This window comes from Rhamphochromis longiceps, linkage group LG20 (genome assembly GCF_057381845.1).
Source record: "Rhamphochromis longiceps isolate RC_006_pf linkage group LG20, R_longiceps_female_GT1.1, whole genome shotgun sequence".
Taxonomy (NCBI): domain Eukaryota; kingdom Metazoa; phylum Chordata; class Actinopteri; order Cichliformes; family Cichlidae; genus Rhamphochromis; species Rhamphochromis longiceps.
This window is the reverse complement of record NC_140576.1, coordinates 34,073,967-34,097,104: the sequence shown is the minus strand read 5'-3', so window position 1 is coordinate 34,097,104 and position 23,138 is coordinate 34,073,967. Positions and strand designations below refer to the sequence as shown.

General features: G+C 42.6%; 2 protein-coding genes and 1 long non-coding RNA gene across 4 annotated transcripts in view; 2 read left to right on the top strand and 1 right to left on the bottom strand.

The window, feature by feature from the left end:
- Nucleotides 1-4,758, bottom strand: part of spryd3 (SPRY domain containing 3) — an 81,401-nt gene extending 76,643 nt beyond the window's left edge. For both annotated transcript variants that reach the window (XM_085392717.1, XM_085392718.1), the window contains exon 1: nucleotides 4,692-4,758. The gene's annotated coding sequence lies outside the window, so the exon portion shown is untranslated. The remainder of the gene's footprint in view (nucleotides 1-4,691) is intronic.
- Nucleotides 4,759-7,218: 2,460 nt separating this feature from the next.
- igfbp6b (insulin-like growth factor binding protein 6b) lies at nucleotides 7,219-11,441 on the top strand. Its single transcript, XM_085393534.1, has 4 exons — nucleotides 7,219-7,807; nucleotides 8,660-8,694; nucleotides 9,441-9,560; nucleotides 9,913-11,441. Exons 1-4 carry the CDS (start codon nucleotides 7,471-7,473, stop codon nucleotides 10,024-10,026), a joined length of 606 nt encoding a protein of 201 aa, XP_085249660.1. The 5' UTR covers nucleotides 7,219-7,470; the 3' UTR covers nucleotides 10,027-11,441.
- Nucleotides 11,442-15,085: 3,644 nt separating this feature from the next.
- LOC146645773 (uncharacterized) lies at nucleotides 15,086-16,592 on the top strand. Its single transcript, XR_014909160.1, has 3 exons — nucleotides 15,086-15,333; nucleotides 15,479-15,795; nucleotides 16,004-16,592. It is a non-coding gene; the product is annotated as an uncharacterized LOC146645773 (long non-coding RNA).
- Nucleotides 16,593-23,138: the final 6,546 nt, after the last annotated feature.

The window sequence follows — 23,138 nt, the reverse complement described above, 5'->3', positions numbered from 1 at the left end:
TCTGTCTCATCATCCCTGCTGATGCATCCAACCACCGCAGAGTCATCAGAAAACTTCTGAAGATGGCAGGTCTCTGTGCAGTGGCTGAAGTCTGTGGTGTAGAGGGTGAAGAGGAAGGGGGAGAGGACAGTCCCCTGTGGTGCCCCTGTGTTGCTAATCACCTTGTCAGACACACACTGTGGGAGACGTACATATTGTGGTCTTCCTGTCAGGTAATCAACAATCCAGGACACCAGAGAAGCATCCACCTGCATCGCTGCTAACTTATCACCCAGGAGGGTCGGCCTGATGGTGTTGAAAGCACTGGAAAAGTCAAAAAACATGACCCTCACAGTGCTCGCCGGCTGGTCCAGATGGGTGTAGACACGATTGAGCAGGTAGATGATGGCGTCCTCTGTTCCGAGACGAGGCTGATAAGCGAACTGAAGGGGATCCAGATGTGGTCTTACTATGGGTCGCAGCTGGTCCAGGATGAGCCTTTCCAGGGTCTTCATGATGTGGGAGGTCAGTGCCACGGGCCTGTAATCCTGGGGGCCACTGGGACGAGGCGTCTTTGGTACAGGGACGAGGCATGATGTCTTCCACATCACCGGTACCCTCTGCAGACTCAGACTCAGCATAAACAGTTTATGAAAGACTCCACACAGCTGGGGGGCACAGGCCTTGAGGACAAGGGGACTCACTCCGTCTGGTCCAGCAGACTTGCCTGAGTGAAGTCTCCTCATTTGCATCTCAACCTGGTATTGAGTGAAGGTGATGGGTGGGGGAGGGGTGTCAGGAATCTCACAGGAGGCAACATGTGAAGAGAGAGGCTGGCACAGTGGTGTGGCTCTGGATTCCAGGCTGACTGCAGGTGAGGTTGTGGGGGTGGGAGCAGACACTGTGGTGTCGAATCTATTGAAAAACAGATTCAACTCGTCGGCTCTATTCTCACCTCCCTCAGCTCCCCTGCTGTTGGTTGGCCTGAATCCAGTGATGGTCTTCATGCCCCTCCACACCTCTCTCATGCTGTTCTGCTGGAGTTTCCACTCCAGCTTCCTCCTGTAATTGTCCTTAGCCTCTCTGATCTTGTCCTTTAGTAACACCTGGACCTTCCTCACCTCCTCTTTGTTGCCCCCTCTGAAAGCCCTCTTCTTGTTGTTGAGGAGGGCTTTGATGTCCTTAGTCACCCACGGCTTGTTATTTGGGTAACAATGAACAGTCTGAGCTGGAACAATGGAGTCGGTGCAGAAAGTTATGTAGTCTGTGATACACTCAGTAAGCCCATTGATGTCCTCGGCGTGAGGCTCACAGAGTGTTTCCCAGTCGGTCACCTCGAAACAGCCCTGTAGTTCCGCTATTGCCTCCTCTGACCACCTCCTAACAGTCCTGGTGGTCACAGGTTCCCTCCTCACAATTGGCACATAGCGGGGGGTGAGGTGAATCAGGTTATGATCTGACCTACCAAGTGGGGGGAGGGAGGAGGAGCTGTATGCATCCTTGACGTTAGCATACAGTAAGTCTAAAGTTTTCTCTCCCCTGGTGGGACAGTCCACATATTGTTTGAATGTTGGTAGTGTATTGTCCAGTGATACATGGTTGAAGTCACCCGAGATCACAATAAAGGCACTCGGGTGCTGAGTCTGTAGCCGAGCTATGGCAGAGTGGATAGTGTCACATGCAGCTGTGGGGTTAATGTTGTGGAGTTGTATTTTGTCTCGCATCAATTATATCGTCAGTTATATCGTTATCGCAAATTTTCAAATATATATCGTGATAAATATTTTTGGCCATATCGCCCTGCTCTAGTTGCTACCTTATTCATAAGGGGTTTCCACAGCTCTGCATATTTGATTTAGCAGCTTTTTACACTACATCCTCCTCCTGACACAACCCGAAAGGTATTTAATAATAATAATAATAATAATAATAATAATAATGGATACTTTATTGATCCCCATGGGGAAATTACTTGTTTTTCTCTGCATTTGACCCATTCACTCAGTGAAGCAGTGGGCAGCCCACTAAGCAGGCGCCCGGGGAGCAGTGTGTAGGGACGGTACCTTGCTCAGGGGTACCTCAGGGTAGCCGTTAAGTGGATTCGAACCGCCGACCTTCCGATCATGGGGCGACCACTTTACCTACTGAGCTATCCCTGCCCTGCCCTGTCTCCTCCCAGGATTGAACCAGGGATCTTTCGCTGGTTAGGCAAATATGTAAACCACTACACTACAAAGCTAACAGACATCAGCTTGAAGGCTTATTTGATCAACTCTAGCCTCCCATTTTCAGTTAAGCCCCTTCTCACACTGACGAATGCAACAGTTTGACTGTTTATCTTATTTATTCCTTGGAGTAACTGGAAAGAAAATAGCTGAGAAACAGTCTAAGAGAAGTCGAGGAAGTCAGACAGACCTCTCAAATTATATAAATCCTCTTCCAGAGGCTCCCAGAACTCTGGGAGAGGATTCTGAGGGGTCTGTCCAACAATTTAGTAGTTAATAGAGATGGACCGATCCGATATTACGTATCGGTCCGATACTGACGTAAATTCCTGGATCAGATATCGGAGAGAAATAAAAAATGTAATCCGATCCATTAAATATCAAAAAAGCACCTCACAAAACTTGCGACACGGCGTAACTCGGTTCATAACCGTAGCACGTCGGAGCAGTATGTGTCACGTGATAGAGCGGCTGTGTGTATTTGTAGCCTCGCTACCAAACCAGCATTTTATCTCCGAGGAAGTGATCCCAGAGAGAAGTAAAGCAAGTGTGTAAGTTCATCTCTGAATGTTTGTAAAGCATTCACACGTTAAGCTTAACGACCGATATATGGAGCGACTGCCTCTTCTCTCTTCCTCCCTCTCCTGCTGCTACTTAAAACGTGAAACTGATCAATGATCAGCTGATTGGCTTTTCTGTCGCAAGTCCGTCTCTCTTCTTTGTTTATCGCCCACTTCGCGCCAGAAAGAGGAAACCAGCGGCTGAACAACAGCAGCACGTTTAAGCTTGATAATCTTTTGTTAGAATTTATTTAATATTACTTTCTAGACCAGGATCCTTTTCTACATAGCTGACAGCTGGTAACTGTGCAGGGGCGGATCTAGCAAAGTTTAGCCAGGGGGGCCGATAGGGCATTAACAGGGAGAAGGGGGCACAAAGACATACTTTGACCTTTGGGGTATGAACTAACAGCCAGACATTCACCTTCAGGAATTTCTGGTAGAGAGCAGTATTCATGTTTCCATCAGTTACAGCAAGTCACGCTGAAGCAACAAAGCAACTTCAGACCAAAAGCTGTCGCTCTTCTTATGAAATGCTGTGTTAGTTTTACGCCAAATGTAACAAGACGCAAACTTTTCTGTCATCAGTTCCCAGACTTTTTTCTCCCAAAGTCTTTGGAATCATCAAGATGTTGTTGGCAAATGTAAGGCAAGCCTTTATGTTCTTTTTGGTTAAGAGTAGTTTTCACCTTGGTACACTCCCATAGATGACATGCAGTCTCTTTCTTATTTTTGAATCATGAACACTGAATCTTAACTGAGGCCTTCAGTTCTGTAGATGTTGTTCTGTGTTCTTTTGTGATCTCCTGCATGAGTCGTAGATGCGCTCTTGGAGTAATTTTGGAAGGCCGGACACTCCTGGGAAAGAGCACTACTGCTCCAAATTTTCTCTATTTGCAGATAATGGCTCTCACCGTGGTTCACTGCAGTCCCAAACCCTCAAGAATGCCTCTCTAATCCTTTCCATGACTTTGTTTCTCATCTGTTCTTTCTTTCGATTGTGGCATGATGTGTTGCTTTTATCCTGTTTCACTTCATCAGACAGATTCTATTTAACAGAATTCTTGAGACAAAAAGTCTGGCAGCAATCAGTAATATGGCAAATATAGTGAACTTCAGTTGAAAATGAATGTGATTAATTGCAGTTCATTCGTGATTTAACGAGGGGGAATTTATTTTTCACACAGGGCCAGGTAGGTTTAAATTGCCTTTCTGCTTTTTCAGAGAACTGTATACACTTAATAACATGTATAAACCGCCAGTCAATCATACAGATGAGTTCCTAAATAAATCTCAGTCTTAATCGTCACCTACTTTCTATAACCATTTTATGAACTATTAAACATGTATCAGCACGAAGAAACAGGTGGCACACACACTGAAGCTAGCCAGAATAAATCATAGTTATGATAGTTATTGACATTTATTAAAGTTTTAAATTCTATAAAATTCTTGCTTCCAATGACCCCAAGGCATAAGAGAAACGGTACACTAGAAATACAAACGTAAAGCTTTCGCCGTCACAGTCGCAAGAAGGGGGCGTGCCGATGTTTACATCTGTCATCCAGCTGCCGTGCTAACGAAGATGCTAGTTTTAAGTTCAGGTGATGGTCAAACAGGTAACTTGTGTATTGTTAGCTGAAGGTTACAGTTAAGGGATGATTAAACGAGCCTCCAAAATTACAAACATCAGCTCACCAGACGAAGAGGGGGAGAAAGCGGTTGAATTTGGCCAGGGAGCTAAACGCAGGTTAGCGTCATTAGCGGCTAATGCGATAGCCTCTTTATGCTTCAGCGCAAAGCAAAGAGAACAACGAGAGACTGTTCCCTAAAGCCGGAGAGCCGAGTTTTGCGTCAGTGTAGCCGTCATTTCCGATAACTCACTCGCTAACCTGCTATCTAGGCAGTAAATGAGGCAGAAACTCACTTTCGTCCATCAGCTATCCATCCATCAGCGGCACACTTGTGTAAACTTTGGGAACGGCGCTTCCCAGTGACGTCACGCCCCATTCCGCTGAACGGGCCAATTGCAGTGAGGTTTGAGAAGTGGTGAGAAGCCACTTGGCCAATCCCGCTTCTGCGATGTATATATCAGCCATGTATTTGGCACCATTCATTATGTTCATGAATCCCTCACCACACACTTTACACTCTGTAAACCTCGCCTTCTGTTCACAGGTTCTGTTTCATTATCCCAAACTGAAACATTACTATAAATATGAATTAGGCAGTTGGCTACCTCAGTAGGGGTCCAGAGGGGATTTGACCCACTCCCCACCACAGGGTTTGTGTAGAAGAAGAAGTGGCAGCAGAGAGAGAAACTTTCTGAGCCAGTTGGGACAGATCTGAACTTTTATGGAGGAATCAAGAGAAGGAAGAAATTGTATTTAGCCTGCCCGAAGGAGGAAAAATGAATAATCCAGGGCACTGTGGAAAACAGAGCCCCCGTCGGTCTGGCAAGTGTCTTGGAACATTCTCCTAATATGTGGAAAAGGACTAGAAGTGCTGCGGCTTGCAAGCTGATGGGAACACAAGACGGCAGGTGATTTCTGCCCTTCTTGCCAAGATTAATCAGAACAGCAGGCGGCTGATGGCAAGGCCGAAATTGGCCTCATGTAGCCCTGAATTCCAGCCAGTACAGGCCGGTGGGTATGTCTGTATGCTCTGCAGAGTCTGAGCTGCTACTGCGGGAGCCAGGCACACGTTTTAACAACTAAATGTCTTAAGGTCAGGCACTGTATTAAAAAAAAAAAGCTAGTGAGAAATGTCATTACCACTCAGCGTTGTTGGCTTAATATAAATATTTATGCCCTGTTTGTTTGCTTTTACATCTGTATGCGGACCAGTGAAAGGCAAGGTAAAGTTATAACCTTGATTATTATCACGCATAAGCACTGTTTGAGAAACAGCACTCCCTGACGGCTGCAGACTCCCCCAGCAGGACAAAGCTCCTACCAGACTACAAAACCTGAAAGGAACACAATAAAGGGCCTAAGGTGTTGAGTTTTGGCCTCCCCCAGTCTGATCAAACATCCCAATGATGTGCCAGAACAAGCCAAAACCACAGAGGTCCCACCCCTGTAACTCACAGCACCCAAAGGATCAGCTGAATGGACATCCAGAGAGTTCCCGTGTCCATGCCCTGATGGATAAGAGCTGTTTTGGCAGACTCAATCAATATTAGGCCAACCTCTACCAGTGATGTTGTAATCCTGTGATATGTTGCAGGGATAGTTGGGCATAAGTGACAAGAGTGGCAAAAAAAAAAAAAACAGAAAGAACTGCTCCCAAAACATAAATGCTTTTTCTAACTAAATGACTATACACAAAAGTGCAGCTTTGACTAAGAATGAGAGGTCTGATCTAACCACTTCACTCTCTCAACTGCAGTAGTTGCAAAGTTACTTTTTGCATATGCCTGTAAGAAAACAAGACTTGTGCCTTTTACAGTTTTGTGCGCTGTAAAAACATCATTTAGATACACTGAATAATCTGAATCACATGAGAATATTTAACATAACTGGGCTGAGGTGTCCATTTTATTATGCCACGGTCAAGTGTTGTACATTGAGAAGAAGCGCAGAGGAATCAGTAGCTGAAGAAAATCCTCACTGAGTGGAGCATAATTCAGTTTGGTCTTGTGCATTTGTCCCTCTCCTCCTCCCTCTAATTATCCAGATGATTACTCTTCCAAGTCAAACACCTGGCAAGCAAAAGCTCCAACTGCCATTTCATATCTGATAGCTACTGAAATATAATCTAGAGGTTTAACAGCTTATGAAAGACTGGATTAGATGTAATGCAATATCCGACATGGCAGTGATTAGGCTGATGCACGCAGTTGGTGCGTGGAGTAAACTTACATCAGTGTATGAGCACGCTGGATTTCTTGGTGTATTTCTTCTGAATCCAGCTCATTCTGTGAACTTTGACACGTGTGACAGAAAGACGGAGTATTACAGGTGTGTAGCTCAGTTTTAGGATTACATGTTTGCTCAGGAAACATTCTGTCATAACCTCAAACCGAACTCGAGCAGGAGCGAACACACAGCTGTGCATTTGTCGTGGCGAATGACAATGCAGTGGCAGCGCCGCCGATGGAAGCTCATACTATACATTTGTGTTTGTTACCATGGCAAATGTTCTTCCAGAAAGGTCTCTGACATTGGAAAAAGTGCAAATGGCTGAACGTGACTTCTACTGTTTATGCATGGGTGATGTTGAACATAAGTGGAAGAAGAAGGACTAGATGAATGTGTTCGTATATACCAGGAAAGGGTGGGGAGATTTTGATAATTTCTGAAAGAACATAATCCACCCCCCACTTGCTCTGTCTCCCTCCCTGCCACCTCCCTCTCTCTCTCTCTTTCTCCCTCTCTCTCTCTGAGTCCCAGCCCCTGAAGGTGTCATAACTGTGCTCTCTCTCTCTCACTCTCTCTCTCTATCACCGCCTTTCAGATCTTTAAAAGCTGGTGCTTTGCCGTGTCTCTCACGATCTCCATTTGTCTCATCTGGCACTGCAGGGGACTCTCGACCGGCAAAGCACCAAGGAGAGCTACTGTATAGAAGCGGGAGGAAGACTGAGGAAAGAGGAGAGAAAGGGAAAGAGAGTAAGAGTGAGAGAGAAATATACATCCAGAAATAGCATCAGCTACATTTAACTGACAGAGAGTGACAGTGTGGAGAACCTGAGACCTGGACAGAAAATGCCTATCCTTTCTAACTTAACAACCGTTGTATTGTTGCTCATTGCTCACTGCGGATCATGGACCGGGGCGAACCGCTTGGGTCCCTTCAAGGTCTGCCCTTCCTGCAAGGATCCACTGGGGGCAGGTCGGCCCCCCAGGGACCATAATGCTGCTGGCAGCACGTCAGTGCTGGCCCAAGGAGAGCCCTGTGGTGTGTACACCCTGACCTGTGCCAAGGGGCTCCGTTGTGTTCCCCCACCAAGGGAGCACAGCCCCCTCCAGGCTCTGTTGCAGGGAAGGGGCATTTGCGCCAAGTACAGCAAGACTAGTCCCACCGAGAGGCCCCACCCCACAGGTAAGATACTGTATTTACACACACACGTGCATGAAATCACATAGGCACGCACCTACAGATGCAAACAGGGGCTTGCACGGCAACTGCATATAGGCTTGATTTGAAGGGGATATATGGCGACAGCCACACATTAGTGTATATACAGTGTGCCTCCCCCAGTATTGCTATAAATTGCATGTGATGCTGTGTCACTTACCAGCACAAGAAGGGACAATTAGTATGTGGCATTTAAGCCTGGTTGCATTTTGTGCACCACTAATGAATTTGCAGACCTCTGGCATCTGTTCCGCAGCACCTCTGGCTTCGCTGTTGATGAAAATGTCAGTTCCTTTTATGGTGGAAAATCACCACAATCACATTAACAAAGAGAAAACTACACCTTGTGTGAGCTTTCTTCAATTTTGGGGGATCTGTAAGTGAAGATATGCACCCATGAAGTGTTATTGTTACCATCCATTTCAGTGACAGGGTGCATGACAATGATCTGTCCAACAAGCCGGCTTCTCTGTAGAGAATTTAGAATGAATGTGAAAACTGTAACAGTGTCACCTACATTCTGATCAAGCTGCTTTTTATTGCAGTGATCTCCATCTACTGTTCAAACTGAGATACTGCGATTAACTATCTGAAAAGGAGCCGTACTGACAGAAATTAGGTCTCTCATTAAATGGCCAGCACACATGCATGTCCTCTTACTGAAGGTTCATTAATGTACTACGCTAAAAGAAGCAAAGCTATATCACAAAGTGTGAGTGCATTATTTTAAGTATATAGTGTATGATCTGACAATGGGTGCTGTTTTACCGGTATCATGCTTCAATGTTCTCATGTCGGCGTGTCATTTCCTCTCAGGTCCACATCCTTCACACAGTGGTGACATTGAAAAAGTAAGTTCATCCTCTTATTGTGAGATAAGCTACTCCATCTTCACCTAAATCATTAAAAATCTGACATTTCTAACCCTGTTATGGCTGTATGTTGAGCTGCATCTACACAGTTCTTCCCATAGATCCTCTGTCGTTTGGGGTGTTGCAGTGGCATGTACACACACACACACACGCACACACTGCTCTGAAGCCATGCATTATGGTGCATGATGTGTGTGCTGCTATGCGGCAGAACTAATTGAGCATGATGTGAATCAGGAAAGTTTCGAGCCGGCCGCTGCCGCTACAGATTTCTCAGTTAGTGAGCTGGTTTGCTGTGCAGTGTCTGAGCCAGTATGGATGCTATAAGTAGAATGCGATAGCCACCTAAATGGTCATATTTAGGTGGCTATTGCACAGTTCAATTTCTCAAAGTGACACAAAAACGCAGAGTCACTTCAAACCATTCAGTGACCTGAAAATCAAAAGCATTGTATAACAATATGGTTATATAATGATATACAATATGTGACATCTGATCTATATATATAGAAATGTGCATTTTCTCTGCTTCTGGCTGGAATGCTGCATCACCGTAGCTAATCCTTAGTGATTCACATCGACATGTGTTCTGCAAAGAGGATTTCTGCCAACACAATCACCTGAGGGGGATAGCAGCTTGCCACTGCCACTCTTCATATTAAGGCAGGTTCTCTCTGTTTGCCTCTGGCGGTGTTTGAAGTCACACTCTGCGTTGCTGTTTTCAGGCACCCTGTCGCAAGCTGCTCAATAGCGTCCTGAGGGGTCTTGAGCTGACAATCTTCCAGTCTGACCGCGACATCTATATACCCAACTGTGACACTCGTGGCTTCTACAGGAAAAAGCAGGTAGAGCATTATCAGTAGAGCTATCGTGAGGCATGACAGTGGAACTTTGTTGAGCTTATGTGATGGGAAAATGTCTCGTTGCTGCACTGACTTGGTGTTACTGTACATGTGTCAGAGCTGCACTCCACTGCAGCTTTCTGTTCAGTGCATCCACAGATTAGTGTGTGACCACAGGGGCTGAGAATAACTGACACCTCTCTCTGAGCCTCTCAGCTGTGGGCTCAGAGAATCACTACTGCGCTATGATGACATATCATTTTCTCTCTCTGCCTCCCTCACCACCTTTCCTACCCTCTATCTCGGCGCTCTTTCCCTATAAAAATCTCCCTCTCTTTCCTTTAATTTCACACAGTGCCGCTCCTCCAAGGGCATGCAGCGTGGCCACTGCTGGTGCGTAGACGAGCTCGGCACGCCCGTGCCTTCACGTGCCAGCGAAGATGGTACCATACCATGCGATGGCGAGTGAGGGACAAGTCCGCCTGGTTGCTCTCAGCCTGGAGGAGGTGGAGAAGGAGGAGGGCGAGGAGGAGGTGGAGGAGCAGGAGCACGGGGAGAGGGGGTGGCTTTAGCTTGTGCTAGACACTGCCTGGACAGGAGGGAGCAGGGATAAACCACTTCCTATGGAAAATACACACCAGTTAATGTCCTCTCTATAAGCAAGACAAACACACTCTCACAGTCCAGCAGTAGCAACAGTAACATCTGCCTGAATGTTCAACAGTTGCAGCAATGTCCTCTGCGTCGTGTGGTGGCGCGCTGCATGCTCACATTATTGCTCCGTGAACTGCCTCAGTGATCCAAGCTGTATCTCTCCGAATGATCTCTATATTCCCTGGCTCTTGTCCTGGCTTTCTGGTAGATTTTTATTTTCCCTTTTCACTTTAGGATAGCTGACACTGCCTGTGTTTGTTCTGATCTCAGTGGGCTGAAATACTGTTACGCAGGTGATGTGACACAAACGTTCGAAAAAAAAGTGTCTCCCTCACCGTCCTCTCTCCCTCTCTCCAAAGATACACTGACATCAACATACTTATAATTGACAGAATATTTCTTTTCTATTAATTTATTTTTTTTGAGTATTTCCATCAAGTACTGCTTGAATCTCACAGTATCTTATATATATATGTCAAGTCAGAGAGAAAAAAAAAGTCATACTAATATGATCCTGGAAGCTTCTGTTCACTTTCTTTGTCAAAATAGCGTTCTGACTGCTTATTGGTTGATTGTTTGTACATATGTTGGATTTTTGTGGTCGACTGTGTGTTCTGAAGTGGCAGACAAAAAGCTTACGGCTGTTACCCTTTTCAAAAAGTTGTAAGGCATATTTTTATACACGTCAATATAATATTTTATATATGAATTGTTGGTTTATTTAATGAACTACAGTACAATGCCATGTATTTTTATATTGTCAGCAGTTTCTTATTTAAAGACAGAGATTATTTTATTTCATGTTAGGGGAAGTGTTGTGCTTTAGAGGCACTTTTATGGCAAAACTCATCACATTCATCAGAGCTCTATTCAACTGCTGTACATCTTATGGTTAGATCTCATGTTTTTAATTTTCCTTTTTGTTTATTTATGCTTTGTTCATTTGAGAATTTAAGAATGTCCATGTTACTATTATGTTTTCTTTTGGCACATCCTACTTTTAAAATTATGATTTCAGTACAGAAAAAAAAGATCAAATTTGTTATTGTTATAGTATGTCTTTCCCGAGTCCTTGCAAAAGTCATGAAATTGTGTGCTATTAAAGTGTGATTAGAATTTATCTATTTCTGACCAATCTTGTTGTGCCAATGTGTGTGCCGTGATGAAAGGTCCATGCACAAAGGACCTGTAAGATTTGCAAATATGAAAATAAAACATAATGATAATAAAAAATAGAGAAGAATAAAACATATATTAATATAACAACTGGTGTTGTGTGTGTTTCTTTTGTGAAATATGTCATTTGAGAGCAATTTTAATCACCCAGGGAGTGACCAAGAGAAGAAAACAGCTGTAAAGATAATTTCTTTAGGCTCAAATTTTCACAACAAGAACAAGCAATTATGTAATTAAAAAGGACGTAGTTACACTGATTAAAACACTTTACAGTAGACTGAAGTTAAGTCTCAAGCTATAAGAAATAATAATACACTATGTGTACTATAAATTATACATAGATGTATGACTGCATAATGCCAGTGTTTGTAGCATTTAAATGCAAAACTAAGACTAATTAGCGCTAAAGCCAAATGTGTGTTTGGACCAACATTTGTTTACTGATAACAGCTAGAGCCAGTGCTGTGTATATCAAGACTTAATTAGGTACACTTGTTCAACTACTTATCAATGGAAATATCAAATCAGCCAATCACATTGCACAAACATCTTAGGTTTATTATCCAAATTGAACATCAAAATTGAGCAGAAAGATGATTTAAGTGTCTTTGAACATGGGATGGTTGTTGGTGTTAGTTTTTCAGAAGCTGCTGACCAACTGGGATTTTCCTACACAGCCATCTCTGGGGTTTACAGAAGGTGGTCTGAAGAAGAGAAAATTTCTAGTGAGCAGCAGATCTCTGGGTAAAAATACGTTGTTGATGACTGAAGTCAGAAGGGAGTAAATAGACTGCTTCAAGTTGGTTGGAAGGCTGCAGTAATTCAAATAACCCCTCGTTGCAACAAAGATATGCAGAAGAATATCTCTGAAAGTACAATGTCAAACCTTAATGTAGATGGACTATAGTAGCAGAGACCACACCAGGTCCCACTCTTGTCAGCTAAGAACAGACTTTGGCATATACAACATGCATGCTTCCAGCATTTCACAAAACTCTAATCATCTTAAAATGATTTCTTGAACATAAAGTAAGAGGTGTAACGTGAGAGTATTTAGAAGACTTGGTCAGAAGCTTTGCGGCAGCGTTCTGAACAACTTGCGGACGATCCACAGAGCCTTCACACAACACGTGAACAAAGAATTACAATAATCCAAACGAGATGAGACAAATGCATGGATGACCATTTCTAGTTCTGAGCGTGATACAATGGGACTCAGCTTAGCAATATTTTTTAAATGATAAAAACAGGAGTGAACCAGTAAGTTAGCATGAGTGTCCAAAGTCAGAGCTGAGTCAAAATTTACACCAAGGGGATGGGCGTCCAGGTACACACCGGCTCACTCCTTGGCAGGGGTGGAAGTAACGAATTACAAATACTCACGTTACTGTAATTAAGTACATTTTTTGGGTACTTGTACTTTTACGAGTAATTTTTCAAGTTTGTAATTTTACTCATACTTGAGTACAACTTACACCATGTAATCTACTTCGCTACTTATAAAATCAAAAGTCACTACTGAGTACGCCCACAATTTGAATTAATATTCAAACCTTTCGTCTGCATTTTTGCAGCCAATAACGCTTACGTCTTAAATTGGCGCGGTCTCGATTGACCGCGCCAATTTAAGACGTAAGCAAAGAATAAACTCCGCTGCAGCAGCAGGCACAGGTGTCTGGAGGTGCTAAATGGTGAAGTATAAACTACTTTATAGACGGAAGATTTGGAGACAAAGAAGCCAAAATGGAGACAGAGGATAACACTGTCAACCATGAAAACGACGTAGAAAAGACGGAGGACGCGTGCCCGTGGCCATACCTGGAGGAATTTTTCGTGTACAGAGGGAGAAAAGGAGACAGCGTCCAGATGCAGTGCAAACTTTGTTTGACCTCTACAGTCATTTCAGCTTACAAGACTTCAGCATCTAATCTAAAAAAACACATTGAGGTAAGAGGTTTTACAACTATACGTGTATGATATTGCTTTCTTATTTTTCATGTGTTTTAAGGTTACTAGTTTGGCTAAGATATTGTCACCGCCATTGGTTAGCCTGATATTAAAATAAGACGGAGCTAGCTAATGTGCTTGTGTGTGCATGCATAATTGAGCTACAATTCGTAGGAATGTTTTAGCTTATTATTTGGATAACCACCGTCATTACAATAAATTAAACTTGTAGTCATTTAAAACTCACAGGCCTACAATCAGCTGGCATATATATATATATATATATATATATAAAAAACAAAACTTGAACACAATGCTGAGCTGCATCTCAAATTAATCTTCCAGCTCTCAGCTGACATGTACCAGAGCCCGATTGATGGATCAGTTGATCAGTATCATTGGCCTGATATAGGTCTATCATAGTGACGTGGCTCTTAATCAGTAGGGTTATATGTTTCCCAATATGATATATTTTTTTAAAGAACATAATGTGGATTGTTTTTATTTGTTAGCTGTATGGGCAGCATTTTTGTGTATGTGATCCCTTTTCTTAGATTTGCTATATACACATATTTTGCTCTCTTAGTATTTTTAGGACCTGACTAATACTGAAAACTTTAGGGTGATACTGATAAAAAGGAGTTAAAAATTTAGATACTGATACATTGGTCGATACTCTTTTTACAGATAGTATACATATTACAGAACTTAGAATGTATACAGAAATTCATGTTTTTTGCAATGATCGTTCAAAATTGGTTTACACTTGTAAATAAATACAGCAATATATCTGCAAAATTTGACCAATTCACCACTCTTTTATACTATGCTCAACAATCAAAGATTAGCTCAAGTCTAGTTGAATAATGTTTTAAAAATGTGTTTTCCTTTAGTGTTAATCACAGTGATGTTATGAAGTAATGTATGAACCTGACGTATGATAATATTTATCTCTACAGAGGAAACATCCATCGAAGATTGAGCAGTACAATATCACTGTGGCATCAACATCTCGACAGCGAAAGACCACAGCCACACCAAACAAGCGCTCAGCAAATACGCAAGCCAAGTTACCAGACCTGATGTTGAGAGCTGCAAACAAACATGTTCCACAAGCAACTGTTGACAAGCTTGTCACCAATTTCATATGTGAGGGTCTACAGCCATTTGCAGTGGTAGAACAGCCATCTTTCAAAGAATTGGTTACCACATTACAACCTCAAGCCAAAGTCATCTCCAGACCCACTGTCCGTGCCAGAATCTGTGAAGCTGCTGATCACATGAAGATGACTTTGGTTGCAGCATTGGATAAAGTCAAATTTGTTGCTACCACTACTGATTGTTGGTCAGCTCATCAGAAAAGTTACCTTGGAGTCACATGCCATTGGATAGAGGAAGAGTCCCTGGAAAGAAGATCTGCAGCACTAGCATGCAAAAGATTGAGAGGGTCTCACACATTTGACATGCTTGCTGGTGCGCTTGATGATATCCATTGCCAATACAAGATTAGAGGCAAAGTTGTAAGAACCACAACTGATAGTGGATCCAACTTTGTCAAGGCCTTCCACATGTTTGGGGCACAAAATGATGCAGATGAAGCTGAAGATGAAGCAGACCCAGAAACTCTTGACCTGACTGACCATATTGACTACCATGAGGCAAGTGCAATTCTTGATGAAGACTCTGGTTTGGAGTATCAACTTCCGCCTCATCAGCGATGTGCATGTCACCTGCTAAACCTTGTAGCAACATCTGATGCTGCCCTAGCAGAGAGCATGAATGACACCTACAAGAGGCTCTCCCGTGCAACCTTTGCAAAATGCCAGGCCATTTGGAACAAAACTGGCTGATCTCATTTGGCTAATGAAGTGGTAGAGGACAAGTGTGAGCTACAGATCATTCGTCCCAATGCAACACGATGGAATTCAACCTACCTTGCCATTGATGAGAAGGGGGAAGATGCCACCAGGAGCATTTGTGAGGAGTTCAAGGTGAAAATGTGAGTAAAATTGGACACCTACCAATATGGTTGCAAATTTTGTGAATTTTCCTTAATGTATGGTTAAAAACGTGAGCAGACTCTTAATATTAAATCAGAAGATCCCTATTATAGTCATGGTGGGTTTTGTTGTTGTGTCTTACAGGTTGAGTCCTGCAGAAGTTGCATTCCTAAGGGAGTACTGTACCACCATGAAGCCACTGGTGAAAGCTTCAAACATCCTTCAGTCTGAGTCCACTTCCTTTATGGGATGGCTCCTGCCAGTAATCCAACAACTACTGTCCAAACTTAGCAGGCTGGAGACATGAAGCAAGACATGCGTGCCACTCATCAGAGTCCTGCAAAATGGCCTTCAAAAGCATTTTGGAGCGATGATGGAGGATCCAGAGTTGGCTGCAGCTGCAGTCCTCTTACCCAAGTTCAAGACTTCCTGGACTGACAGAGCAGATGTAATAGAGGCTGGTAAGGATTCATGTGATCCCATTTTTGTGTATTTTTACATTTGAACACATGCTTAAGTGAGTATTTCACCTAATACATTGTAAGTTATTGATGGTCTGTCCTGAATACTAAACAATCCTTTTTGAGAATTTGCCGATTTTAAATTTGTGTTCAGGAATAATCACTGAAATTTAAATAACAAAATTGTGTTATCTACTTGCAATTACAGCCTTGACATACATCAAACAACATCTTGAAACGACAGAGCATGAGAGTGAGGATCAGCAAAGAGAGTCATCTGATGAAGATGAATTCTTCTCCAGACCAATCTCCAGAAGGCTGCAAAGTGCAGTTGAGCTTGATGGTTATCTTGCTTGTGCCACAGACACCATGGAGCTGCTGCACTCCTTCTCAGCCATCAAAAACCTCTCTCTTAAACTGAACACAGCTCTGCCTGCTTCTGCTGTGTGAGAGACGACTTTTTAGCTGTGCTGGTCTACTCTTCACTGCCAAACGAAGTCGGATTGCCTCTGTTAATTTAGAAAACCAGCTCTTGCTGAAACTGAACAAAAGGTTCAGAAAGTAAAGTGTGAAAGAAATGCTAAGAGTTTAAGACACTTACCTGCCTGTTGTTCAGTGTATGGGGAAAAGTTTAAATGGTTCTACGCATGTTCAGAAACATTTTTGTCATTGTTTTAACAAACAATTCCTTCTTTTATATCTACATTTATTTACAAAACAAGTTACCTTTCTATACCTTGTTCATCTGAAAAATGTGCTTTGAACATAAATATTTATACTGGTGAATCGAGTTGAATGCCTGCTATTGACAACAGAATAAAACAGTCTGTTAAAAAGTAATTAATACTCTGAGTAGTTTTTGAGAACAGTACTTTGTACTTTTACTCAAGTATTTTTTTTAACACCAGTACTTTTACTTGTAATTGAGTACAATTTAACCAGTGTAACAGTACTTGTACTTGAGTACAAATTTTGAGTACTCTTTCCACCTCTGCTCCTTGGTGGCCGCTTATCGGGGCCTGGAGCCTGGGGCTCGCTCGGGCCACTTCGGAGGTGGGGTGCCCCCGGCCTCTCGGCCTGGGGCTCGGTCACTCAGGCGCAGCTGGCTGCCGGCGGAGCTCACGGGCGCGTCACTGCAACCCCCCCTGGCTTCTGCTCCGCGGCTGCTGAGTGAGCCCTCATCTGGGACTCTCCTCAGCTCTTTCCGGGACAGTGGCGCAGCTGCCCCTCTGTTGGTCTTCCTTGGTCTCTTGTGTTCTGGGGGCCTCTGGATGTCTGGAGTTTTGATCTCCTCCACACCTGCTTCACGCCCTGGAGGACGGGGCTGTGGCCCCCCCACACCCTCTAGCAGATTATTACATGAAGGAACCTTTTAAAAAACAAAAACAAGCGCGTCCATGCTCACAGGTGTACACACGGGTGATCACACCCACAAACTACACCCTTTTTGGCTCCTACCTCAAAGCACACTGTGTTCTGTTGATCTTATGTGCTGCACAATAATGTTTAACATTTAGTATTTACTGTCATATTCCCATATATCATTGTGATGTTGTTTATTCTATTACTCTTGTTCTCTTCTGCTTGCTTTCTTTTTTTCTTTCTCAGCAGGTGATCCAGGTGATTGATATATGCATTTTTTTTTTCTCTGCCCGTTCTGTTGGTTTTTGTCTTTTGCCCTTCTCCCCCGTCCCTCTTCTCAGCTGTTTCTCTTTCCCTCTTTCTTTCTCCCCTTCTTTCCCCCAGTCAAGTCTGTCCCGTATTCAGTAAGTGAAAATAAAATAAACAATAAAAGGTGAATCAAATGGACCATTACGGCAAGGCTGGGATCGTCAGTTTGGTAAAGTAAATCCGTTGGGCATCTTTCTTTGCCTTTAGACAACAATTCTGATGGCAAAAGAGCCAAACGGGACAGGCAGAAAAAAAAAAAAAAAATTTACACCAAGGGTCCTGATAGAAGGTTTGGCAAATGTAGCGAGAGGGCCCAAGTTTTCCATAACCATAGGTACCAATTTTTTGAGTTCACTGTACTCTAATGGCCCCAACAGTTCACAAGAAGCAAACAAATGCATCAACACTGTGATGCTACCATGTCAATATGGAGTAAAATCTCAGAGGAATGTTTCCAGCAGTTGAATCTGTTGAATCTATGCCATGAAGAACTAAGGCAGTTCTGAAGAAAAAAGTGTTAGAAAGGTGTATGTAATAAAGTACTCAGTGAGTATACACACTGAGGACTAAAACTAACTGAAAATGGAAAAGGAATGGGACATCTTATCTCAATGACCTTGTAGTACCATATCACCCCATTAGAGCACTTCGCTCTCGCTCTGCAGGCCTACTTGTTGTTCCTAGAGTATTTAAAAGTAGAATGGGAGGCAGAGCCTTCAGTTTTCAGGCCCCTCTTCTGTGGAACCAGATTCCAGATTGGATTCGGGAGACAGACACTATCTCTACTTTTAACATTAGGCTTAAAACTTTCCTCTTTACTAAAGCATATAGTTAGGGCTGGATCAGGGGACCCTGAATCCTCCCTTAGTTATGCTGCAATAGGTGTAGGGTACTGGGGAATTCCCATAATGCATTGAGTGTTTCTTCTTTGGTCACGTTACTCACTATCTGTTAATAGACCTCTCTACATTAAATCATTACTTGTTATTAATCTCTGGCTCTCTTTCACAGCATGTCTTTTGTCCTGTCTTCCTTCTCTCACCCCAACCGATCGCAGCAGGTGGCCCCTCCCCTCCCTGGGCCTGGTTCTGCCAGAGGTTTCTTCCTGTTAAAAGGGAGTTTTCCCTTCCCCATTTCACCAAACTGCTTGCTTATAGGGGGGCATCTGATCGATGGGTTTTTCTATGTATCTATTATTGTAGGGTCTACCTTACAATATAAAGCGCCTTGAGGCAACTGTTGTTGTGATTTGGCGCTGCATAAATAAAATTTAATTGACAGGTAAAAAGAATCAGGAAACGTGGAAGTAAAAATAGTGGTGGATATGAAAGACACCTAAAACATGAAGTGAAAGGAAAATACTATTCACAAAGACAAGATCCACACTAAACATCAAATCAGAGACCAGGAAACATTAGAGAATAAATCTGTGAAGGTTCTCAGTCATCCAGGTCATCGTAGTCAAAGGAGCTTGCAAAGAAAAGCGTCTGGACTTCTTTAGGTTGCTTGAAGACGTTTCACCTCTCATCCGAGAAGCTTCTTCAGTTCTAAGGTCAAATAGGGGAGTCCCAGATTTAAACCTAGTGGGAGTATCCCCCCAAAGAGGGACAAAGGACCCCCTGATGATCCTCTAATCGCCTGAGCCAAGGTGTGAAACTGGGTGTGGGTCCCAATCAGCCAGAGTTTCGGGTGTGTTCATTGTGAAACCTGGCCCCACCTTATCATGCGAATTCCTGATGTCAGATGGCCCAGGATGTGAGTGGGCGTTAAGGCGTCTGGGAAGGGATCTCAAAACTGGATTATAGATGGCAGACAGTTGGTGTCGTAAACCCCCGCCTCTGTTCAAAGATGGTCGCTCACAGTGGACATAGATGGCTTCTTTCACTCCTCTTTCAAACCATCTGTCCTCTCTGTCCAAAATGTGAACATTGGCATTCTCGAAAGAGTGTCCTTTATCCTTAAGATGCAGATGGACTGCTGAGTCTTGTCCTGTGGAGGTGGCTCTTCTGTGTTGTGCCATGCGCTTGTGAAGTGGCTGTTTGGTCTCTCCAATGTAGAGGTCTGGGCATTCCTCGCTGCACTGTACAGCGTACACCACATTGTTAAGTCTGTGTTTTGGAGTTTTGTCTTTCGGGTGAACCAGTTTCTGTCTGAGCGTGTTGCTGGGTCTGAAATGCACTGGGATGTCGTGCTTGGAGAAAACGCTCCTGAGTTTCCTCCATGTAAAGGTTGGCTACAATAGGTGACACGGGGGAGCCCATGGCACAGCCATGTTTTTGTCTGTAGAAGCCTTTATTGTATTTGAAGTATGTTGTGGTAAGGCAGAAGTCTAACAGTGTGCAGATCTGATCGGGTGTGAAGTTGGTTCTGTCTTCCAAGGAGCTGTCTTCTTGTAGTCGTCCACTGCCTCCGTGGTGGGTATGCAAGTGAAGAGGGAGACTACATCAAAGGACACCATGGTTTCATCTGTATCCAGGGTAAGTTTCTGGACCTTGTCAGTGAAGTCGGTGGAGTTCTTGATGTGGTGTGGGGTGTTCCCCACGAGAGGTGCAAGGATGGTAGCAAGGTGTTTTGCAATGTTGTAAGTGCCATTTCACCTTAGAACTGAAGAAGCTTCTCGGATGAGAGGTGAAACGTCTTCAAGCAACTTAAAGAAGTCCAGACGCTTTTCTTTGCAAGCTCCTTTGATTAGAGAATAAACACAGAAAGACAAGACGAACAGGAAAAAAGACAGACAGGAAAACACTCAAGGGAGTAAATATGAGAAATAACAAAGTCAGAATGGGAACTAGATTTAAATGAAAAATAGGAGTTCAAAACTAATCACCCTGAAATGCATCCAAAAATCAACAAATACTAATCAGAAAACAGGCTCAGTGTTATGAGAATGATGAAGCATGAAAATCTGAATCCAAAACTGAATGCATAAAAAATGACACCCTGCTTTGTAGACTCAAAATAATGCACCACTCTGAAGTAAAACAAAAAGAAAAAGAAAAAAAGACGAATGGCTGAACAGAGAGAGAGCACAGCGTCACTACTTAAACTGTCAAAAAGTATTTGGATTTACTAATTTATAAAAAAAAACCAGTCCATATAATATGTATTTATCTCAAAACTGCATGCCAGGACTTATCTACCAAACCTGTGTTTTAATCTTGTCATTGCCTATAACTGCTCGAGACTTAAAATCATGAACGTGATTCTAAAATGTGGATATTAAATACAATTTGATTCTTTTTAACGGCTCTTTAGTACGAACACAGGGAACTGAGTTGTATTTGAAACTTCGACCTTACTGCTTTGCAAATTTCACTGCAGTGCTTACCACAAAGCGCACAGTCACTTGTTAGTGTGGTTTAAATGATGTGCATCTAATGTGCAGGTTAAGAATCAAAACAACAGTTCACCATTGTTGTTTATTGGGGAATGAAATAAACTTCACTGTCCTGAACTGCTTGTGAAAAGTCACTGGGTAAATTCTAACTCTTCAGTCAGTGTTAAATAGGTCATTTGGCGACTTCCTGTTTCACACTGTATATAAACGATGGACGTAGCTGATATGATGCCGGCTCTTCATTAGTGACAACCTGCTGTGAAACCTTGAGCTGACAGTGCACCCTCATTGCCAAAACCCAGACTTTCCGTCCACCGTGACTCTAATAATGAGAACAATTTACCAAAAGAACATCATGTTTCATTCAGTTTGACCTGAAACTAGCAAAAGAGCCCATGAGGTCATCAGGAAAGTTTTTACTGAGGCTTCAAAACGAAGGGGCTGAAAACTCATTAGACTTCTAAACAACCAGAAGTCTTTTAGCCATCACACGAGTCACCCTCTGATGGATATTGAAAAGAATACAGTTTCAAGGCAGTTAAACTGCACTTATCATGACCCTGGGTCAGTTTACCCGGTGTTTGTTTGAGTTTTTTAGACGTTCAAGTTTTGTTTATTTAACTACTCTATGTAATTCTTGGTTTTCTCAGTGTTTATATTGTTTACCTATTTGCCCGCATTACTGTAGTTAGTCCTGTTCTTGGTCCATTTTGGAATTTTCAGTAGTCAATCGTCTTGAGTCGAGCCAAGTATAAAGCTCACTCATGTGTCTGCTTTCCTAGTTTAGTTATCACACTTCCTGCTTTATTTTGTTTTGCTTCTGTGATTTAGTTCAGCTGTCTCTCATTTGCAACAGTCATTAAATGGCTTGCTTGAAATTGAACTCAGTCTACCTCCACATTTCTGCATCCTCCTCTAACACCCGACACGGCCTAAAGTATCTTTCGAAGCTGACATATGGCTTCACTGTCAGACCTGGAAATGACTCCCATCTTTTATATACAGCCTATGAGTAAAACATAGTAAATCTTCAAAGCATTAAAGACTATGCTGTATAAAACTATATGTGCTTCTATCGATATAATTTGAATACACAGTAATGGCATAAAATTAATACTTTCATATATAATGTTGAGTTACACTTCCCAGTGAATCTTTGCAGAAAGGGCCCTTGAATGGGCCCCAGCAGCTTATTTGTTGTTAAACACTCTGCATATTCTGTCCTGATCTCAGGGATGAAGGCTCCACTTGAAAATTAAAAAACAATTTCCACAACAGGTTTTTCTGAACAAAACAAAACACGAGAAGCTTAAATCAAGTGTGTACTTAATGGCTATAAACACTTAGGCCTGAAAGGGAACAATAAAGTGTGACAAATCAAATCTGATCTCATAAAGGGAAAAACACTAAAGTCTCATTTTTTTGGGCACTGCTACGCAAACATTATGAACTTTCGCATTTTTCTAATCATGAACAAGTAAGACTTCTTTGAATCATTACCTGCATGCAAGCATGGTACTGTGTAGTTCTTGGATTTAAGGCTTTGTGCTTATATCCATTTTCTGAGAATCCCCTCTGCAGTCACACTAACCAGCTGCCAGCAGCGAAACAGAAATTACACATTAGAGCACATTAGAGTCATGCTGCCTTTAAGCCATTAGTAGGCACATAAAGGATAATTTTCTTCTGCTTCTCCGCTCAGGGACCAGATACATGCCTGTTTCCAAGGTAACAGCATAGAATATCTCATATCTCTTTATAAATGCATAATATGAATTGAAGGTCTTGGAGAAAATGAAGACGCAAACATGATCCTTTGCAGAAATCACATGTGTGTCCTATTTCTATATTTGAATCAAAAGTCAACTCAATTCTCTGGTTTTAAATGAGATAAAATGATAAATTTTTGTTGAAGTTGTTGGAAACTGTTAATTATTTTCATGTGTTTTTATAACAGATACCTTGCTTGGTCTTAAGCACCTTGCAAAGCACTTCATTTGTGAATTTTCGTAATGCAAACAGGATTATGTCAGGTTTTTAGCTTTTTTAAAAACACATTTGTGTTGCATATTCTAGCTCAGAGTTTGAAAGATATGGATCTTTCATCTCTGCTGTTTAGTGCAAAATGGGATCCAGCAGTCTGGGATCCCATCAGGACATTTCAAGAGACTGTTCTGCACAGATTTGGTCCAACAGGTCCAGAGGCTTTGTAGAAGTACAATATCAATCGGCTGCAGTGTCCCTTTAAAGACAAGCTAAAGCAAGGCAGCTGTTTCTGTGAGATCTCTTAGTGACCTCCACACAAAGTAACCTCACAGAATTTTGAGGTTTTGCT

Excerpts from the sequence above, each read along its gene's own strand:
- igfbp6b (XM_085393534.1), top strand. The coding sequence starts at position 7,471 with ATGCCTATCCTTTCTAACTTAACAACCGTTGTATTGTTGCTCATTGCT. Across the intron at positions 7,808-8,659 it reads CGAGAGGCCCCACCCCACAG|GTCCACATCCTTCACACAGT; the intron begins GTAAGATACTGT and ends ATTTCCTCTCAG. Across the intron at positions 8,695-9,440 it reads ACAGTGGTGACATTGAAAAA|GCACCCTGTCGCAAGCTGCT; the intron begins GTAAGTTCATCC and ends TGCTGTTTTCAG.